Raw genomic sequence first — 7,294 nt, forward strand, 5'->3', positions numbered from 1 at the left:
AAACTAGTCAGGGGGGATCAGCAGGCATTGGGGGGGTCCCTGTTCCCCAAGCACCGCCAGGCGTGACCAGGAATAACGGTCAGAAGCTGGCAGAGGGTAGGTTTAGGTTAGATATCCACTTTGTCACTTCCTCTTCCTTTGTTCCCAGTCCCCTGGGGTTTCTGGGACTCGTAGTCCAAACTACAGTCAGCACGGTTTGATAGCGCTACTTCCCCTGTCGTCACACTTTCCATCAGCCATCATTTTTCTCACATCTCCTTTCTCTAAACTTTGATCGTTGACGATGGAAATATTTTTTTGTCAGTCTACAAGTGTGAGGTGAAATCAATGTTCATCATTTACCAGTAAAAATCTGGTAAAGCCAAGCCATGTTTCGTACTGGCCAACTAGAAGCACCTATTCAGTGCCCTTATGGAGGAAAACAGGGTCAGAGACAGCCAAGGCTGGAGAAGCAGGACTAGAGAGAGGAGTGAGCTCCCGGGGGCATAAAATGGGCTGGAAAGGCAGGTTTGGAAACTGGGAGGAAGAAACTGTCCTGATGGTTGTGCCTGCTGTGTTCAGGAAAACAAGACTTGGCAAGCATGCCTGGTAAATGGAGGAGTGCAATCGAAACACCTTCCTCATAGCTTCAGCTTCTCCTGATAGAAACAGCCTGGTAGGGCCCCAAATACTGACTCTGTGCTCATCCCTCCTGCTTAAAGCACATTACCAAGGTCTACTTAGCATCTTTCTGCTCCGACCAAGCAAGCCTTTGGTTGTGGGGTTTACCAAAGCATCTAGGGCAACTAGACTCCACCTGTCGCTGCAATAGCAATGGGAGTCTAACCCAGCATTCCCCCATGTTCGTCTGAAACCCTGCTCCAACGGTCCCACTTGTCTTTTCAGTCATCCAAAAATCACACTCACCAGCAGCCAGAATTAAGGGACACTTGGTGACCAGCGATGCGTGTAAGATGCACCTCTTCAACATATGTCTAAGATTTCCCAGGGTAGGAGGCCATTTGATACACCATTATGATGAATTTAGTCCTCCATAACAAGCCTCCAGTTTATCACTTGAATCAAAGTCACCCCCATAAAGGCAGGTCCACAGAACCCCGCTCTCTACCTTGTTGCTCCCAGGTGCATGACCGAGAGCACAGGCTGGGCTCCTCCCTACCCACGCCCATCCCACACGCAGCCCTCACTTTCTACCGCTTCTCAGTCATCCCCCAACTATCCACACTGCCCTTCTCAGTGCTCTAGACCAGTGATTCTCGCCACGGTGCTGTGCAATATTAGCACCGTTACACATGATTCACAGGATAAACCCAAAGATTTCAAACAGGAATCCATAAGGGCAGAAACCTCCTGATCTGCTGCGGGCTTTCCAAGTTCTCTGCCTCAAAAGAATTGCTCCAGTATTTTTCTGTAGTCAAGAAACAAGTGAACGTGAAAAGCTGGCATTTTCTGGAGGGAAGGCGGGATGCGGCTTGAGTCGCAAACCCCTACCCTAGTCTATTCCCAACCCAAACTGATTTTCCTCCACAGATTCAATCGTCCAAGACTTCCCTCAAATATTTTCCCTGGACTCGCCCTCACCAACTGACCATGCTTTTCCCTCGGCAGTCATCTCCATCCATGTCTGGGGATGAGCGGAAGCGGCATGCAGCAATGTGCTTGGTAGGCAGAAGCAACAGAGCGATAGGTGCAAGTTTCTCTCCTGGCTGCATGTCCACAGAAGGCAGCTCCTCGTCCGGCACCCATGCGATTTCAGGGAAAGACCCTTGCAGCGCACAAGACCCACTAGCATCTTTGGGCTAAGCCCCAGCATAGAAAGCTTCAGCTCGGACAGGGTTTGCTTAACCAGGGGGCAAATAAAAAAAGAAAAACAGACAACCCAACATATTAGCAGCCTGGTAGCAAAACACACTTCAGTACACATTACTTACCCATACTGCTCACACAGCTCTATCTTGGAACAGAATAATTCATCTACTGCCAGCTGAATCAAGTCTCCATGTGGGATCTCTTGCGGAGGGCTGAAATAAGCAGGAGCATTCGATCAGATTGATTCCATAACTGCAAAATATCAAATCATTTAACAACAGGTGCATATACCTGAGCCATTCCCAAACTCAGCACACTAAACTGCGCAGGCCACAAAGAGAAAGATTCAGGGGAGAGATCACAGATTCCTGCCCAGGGACCTAGTGGCTTTGAATTTCACAGCTGTGGAAAAACACCTTCCTCGATTCCAGAACAACTTTTCTTCTCACCCCCGCAAAACAGCTCATCTCTACAAGGTCACCGTACTAAGGACTCTGTTAGTGAAATTCAAGTCTTTCATTTACATAACCACAGCCAGCTATTCATGCAGGGGTGGGCAGTTATTCGGGGCCAAGGGCCATGTAGGGAGTTTTGATGAGCTGTCATGGGTCGGGTCAGCACCAGCCTCCCCCTTCCTGCAACAACTCACCAAAACTCCCTCCGAGCCGTTGGGCAGGCAGGGAGCTGCGTTTGGAAGTGGGAAGGGCGAGCAAGGCTAGGATCACGGGGCCAGAGCCAAGCGGGGCAGGGTGCATGGAAGTGCATGGGGGGTGTGGGAGGAGCGCGTGTGCGCTGGGCGTGCTGCCATGGGCCGGATCCAGTCGATTGGCGGTCCAGATCCAGCCCACAGGCCATATTTTGCCCACCCGTCTTAACGGTTATCACCTTTTCCCTTTTAAAATATATTTGTTCAGGAAGTTCATTGTGCAATTATAAAAGCAACAGGCTGTACTCCATTGTGTACCATGCCACAGGCACCCACGACATCTTCATATCACGCCCTTCCCTCCCTGGTTTTTGAGTGGATCCTAGGACACAAATAATTTTTTTACCTGGAGGAATAATGTAAGCTACAGAGCCAAATATAGATGCAGGGCCTGGTGTCTGGCAGATTATTTATTATATTTTTTTGCATATAGATCAACAAGGGCTTGTTACTGCTTGAGCATTCTTACACACTATTATCAGATTATATTTGTGCACTGAATCTGAAAAAAAAAAAAGGGTGAGACAACTACCATAAATCCCATCAGAAAGGCCTTCTTGAGTAGCATGCATGCTTTGCCACGGAAGCAATGTCTACCTGAACGGTAATAAGCTTGTAGGCTGCAGCATTTCCATTTGAAGAGTCCATTGTTAAAAAAAAAAAAAAAAAAGCTTTAAAATAGCATGCAGCTAAACTTTTTAAGTCAGAGGTAATACCCTTACAGTACAGATGTTCCTTAATCTGGACATGGGCTTTAAATACTCCGGACTGGTACAACATGGACAGACAAGTTTGTCTCCTGCATCTAAAACAACCTATAGAACCTGTTGTTATTTCCAAGTGTTTTTTATGTACCCTAAAAATAAGAGTGGAGGGAAAGCAAGAAGATGAAAACACAGCTTTAGCTGCTATTCTTAGTGCTGTCTGCAACAGCTGTCACCATGTAACAGAGCCAGAGATTTACCTGGCAATGATGAGCAACCTGCCCAAGGGAAAGTGGTCCAGGAAGGAGACTAAAGAGAATCCAGCGTAGGTAGAAAGCAACCCTGCAGTTTAGGCACAGGACAATTGGAGAGGGCCGATGAGGCAGAGAAAGGAGTGGGAAGGGCCAGACGGAAAGAAGGTGCAACTTGGCCAAGTTTAGCTGCATGCTATTTTAAAGATTTTTTTTTTTTAAATGATGGACTGGTCAAGAGGGACTGGAAACACTCCAGATCTGGGCACAGGCACTTCCGGTGCTCCACAAATCTGGAGCGAGTCCACAAAGCCAATGCCAAAACCAGCAGCAGTCCGGTACTTGTCGTAGAAGCTTGCGTACCGCGCGGTGTGGACAATACGCCACAGCTGTGACATTATGCTAGTATCTAACACACGGAAGAGCCAAACAAGTTAAAGACCTCCTGGCTGCAACAGACAGGGGTGGGGGAAGAATCGCTGACGGTGTTGCTATCCCTAACAGGGCAAGCACGCTCCCACAGGTCCTGCTGGACACCGTTGGGGGTCGGGTGGTGAAACCACCCTGCTACCCTCTTTCACCGATCTATTGCATTAACCACCCAGAGATGCCATTTTGCTTAATATATTTGATTAACAAATCGTTCCTGTGGTAGGAATGCCTTCTGGTGACTTCGCCAAAAGTTCACGTGTATCCCGTGTCCCATCCAAATACACAGTCGCACCATATGAGGACAAACTTTATGCTTTGCTATCGTGTGTTCTCAATTAACAAAGTGCAACCGGTCAGAAACTTCAGGTGGTGGAGGCCTCAATAACCAGCTTGCTGCTATGGGCGTTCCTTGGCCGCACAGTACCTCCAGCACATGGAAGTGTTAGTTTTGGCACCTAAATGATGGGCAACTTGTAACTGGCCCTCTCCCCCCACATCTTATTGCCAGTTATATGTTATATGACATGTTATAATCCCTATTATATAATGTTATAATCCAAAGTGCCACAGTCCCTTCATTTCAGGACAAGGTGGCCACCAAGGGACTTTCTGTAATTATCCTCTGGCTTCGACACTGCCACCATTTTTGTCCAGAAAAGCAACGTTTTGCAGGGTGGAGGTCTGCAAAAAGGTGAATTCCAGCCAGCCTACTGGGAAAAACAGGCATTAGATTTGACAACAAAGCAGGGCACATGAGTAGAGGTGCTATTACACCTTTTTTGTGGAACAGGCACTTCTAAACCCTTTTAATAAATCACAAAAAATAGTTTTCATCTCTCATGCCACAAGCTAAGGCAAAACAGAGCCCAGTCAAAGCCAAGCACTCTCAAAGAATCGGCTCAGCATCAAAAGCAGCTTGATCTCTGCCACCCTGGTACGGACCGGGATTAGAGATGCCCTCTTCCTTCTCTCGGATCGGACTGCCAAGCCAAACTTAACGCAGGTCCTCTTCTCTAAGCCACCTCCAGCAACTTCTCTGGAGACGTGACTCAGCACAGAGCACACGCCACTTGCAGTAACATAGTCACAGATGTATCACACAACCTCTACCCTTACAGGCACTTTGGCAGATAATACAGATTGTTTCACGGTGAATCACAGCTCCATTGAAAAGAGAAATGTGTATTGATCTCAGGGCCCTGCTACACATCAGAGGTATTGTGCATCTGACTAACTGCGCCACTAATTTAGAGCAGCGACATGTGCAAGTAATTATCACATGATCTGAATGCCACTCCAGCTTATAAAAAGAGCCCATCAGCTATCAAGTTAGTGCCTGAAAATGTGCAACAACTCTGCAGATGGTTTCTATCCACCTTTATTTGAATGTGCAGCAGGGCCTAGAGTTACAGCTCAGCTCCTGCAGCAACTTACTTGACGTTAATTGTTTTCTGCTGATCTTCCTGCACGCGTGTAGGACACCTCCAGTTGGAACAGTAGCTCTCCTGAATGGTGGACATGAGCGTTTCCAGGTTTTTCGTGAAGTTGTCATGCTCGTTGCCAAACAAGTCGATCTCCAGCGAGGCCTTGTGAACTTCAGATTTGTACTGTTGTTTCTCCATCTTGTCCCAAATCCAAAGCAGCTTTACAGTTGTAAAACTGTAGGAGTCCATTAAGTAAAGAAAACAGTCTACAAACTCTCTGCCCAAATGAAGGGAGAGCTCCCTGGGGAAGTGCTCGTTTTCGCGCAGGATGACATACAACAGCATCAAGAATCCATCAATAGTGCATGTGTTTTTCAGATGTATCTCGACATAAAGTGGCGTGCAAGATACTGCTTTGCGGCCAGCTTTGATAGTAAAGACCCCTCCCCAGGGGAGCACGGGCCTCCAGAACGAGCGGTCCTGGTCGTTATTATTCTTAATGGATGCCTTGATCTCCTCAAACAATGTCTTCATCCTGCAAGGGAAAGAAGCACAAAAATGATGTTTTAAACTGGTGGCTGCAACAATCAACTCTGGGCTGAACAGCTAGACTCAGCTTTGGGAGCCCCCAGGTGCCTCTTTAAGAGGATGTCCAGGTACTCCCAGGATTTAAGAAATATTCCCAGCCCCCCCACTTCTGGCTTTCAAACAGCCCCCCAACCCTGCCCAATTCATCATCAGAAGCAAACTGTGCACTGCCCAACAGACACGGAGTAGGAAAAGAGCCTTGCTGTGGCAACAACGCTGAACCTGTCAGCACATCCCCGGTGCCACTACTACCAACGTCGCCCACAAAGAAACCACCAGTATCCACGGCTCCGACACAAGCCTTTCCCAAAACGCGGTAGACCTGATCCAATGCACCAAACGGCCTCACGGTAATGCCAGGGGCAAAACCAAACAGCAACAGCGCACAAGAATGAACTATATATATATATATATAGACACACGCTCCCCATTAGGAGCAGGTTGCTCACAGAACCACCCGCTCTCCGACTTCACTACGGTCCTGCTCAAGGGACATTTCCTTAACACCTTTAAAAGGCAAACTCGGGGAGTGCTTCCCCTGCAGCAGGGCAGGGCAGGGCAGGGGGCGAGAGCTGCATGGCGTCAGGGCTGACTGCAGCCTCACATCAACTTCAGATGGTGAATGGTACAGGATGGTTTGCACAGGTCTGATCCTGCCTTGGGCTGGGGCCGGACTAGATGCGACCTCCGAGGGTCCCTGCCAGCCCCACTTCTCTAGGAGTCTGTGAAAAATTCCTACAAACTGCTGTCTGTGGGGTCAGACACCATGTCACCTTGCCAGCACCCCACGTGCTACGGCGGGGGCTATAAACCTGGCCAGCGAGGAGGCTGTGGCCGGGAGGGTCCCCGAGGCCACTTTTCCTTGCCCTACTTTGTTCCCGTGTCCAAGCAGAGTATCCCTGGCAGCATCCACTGGCTCCTCAGACCCATTTGAGGGCCAGCAGGTGCCGTCCGGTGTGGTCTGATCGCCTGTAGCACCGTGAATGCCGCGTGTCCCCAGAGGCTGGGGGGAAACAGTGAGCTCCCACAGGCAGCCGCAATGCTGTCGGCGGTGGAGGGGGGCGGCGAGCGCCAAGCAGTGGTCAGCGACCACCGGCAGACACCACTGCCAGCATTGGCGGCATCAGCAGCGGCCAGCAGCGCTCAGGGACTGCCCGCAGGCACCGCCGACGCTTTTTGCAGGGGTGCACTGCCAATCTCACAGGGTGCACCATTGATCTCACGGGCGGGGCACTGTCAAGCTTACGGGAGTACACTGCCAACCTCATAGTTTCATAGTTTCCAGGGTCGGAAGGGACCCGAGCAGATCATCTAGTCCGACCCCCTGCCATGGCAGGAAAGAGCACTGGGGTCAAATGACCCCAGCAAGATGTTCATCTA

At 49.4% G+C, this 7,294-nt stretch overlaps 1 protein-coding gene across 1 annotated transcript in view; it reads right to left on the reverse strand.

The window, feature by feature from the left end:
* CUNH14orf28 (chromosome unknown C14orf28 homolog) overlaps positions 1-6,010 on the reverse strand; it is an 8,954-nt gene extending 2,944 nt beyond the window's left edge. Inside the window, exons 1-2 of the mRNA XM_019556607.1 lie at positions 5,337-6,010; positions 1,932-2,021 (exon numbers count right to left, since the gene is read on the reverse strand). Coding sequence (XP_019412152.1) covers positions 1,932-2,021; positions 5,337-5,860 — 614 coding nt within the window. The 5' untranslated portion in view covers positions 5,861-6,010. The remainder of the gene's footprint in view (positions 1-1,931; positions 2,022-5,336) is intronic.
* Between the last annotated feature and the right edge of the window lie 1,284 nt (positions 6,011-7,294).

This window comes from Crocodylus porosus, unplaced genomic scaffold, assembly GCF_001723895.1.
Source record: "Crocodylus porosus isolate Cpor-Errol unplaced genomic scaffold, CroPor_comp1, whole genome shotgun sequence".
NCBI classification, from domain to species: Eukaryota; Metazoa; Chordata; order Crocodylia; family Crocodylidae; genus Crocodylus; species Crocodylus porosus.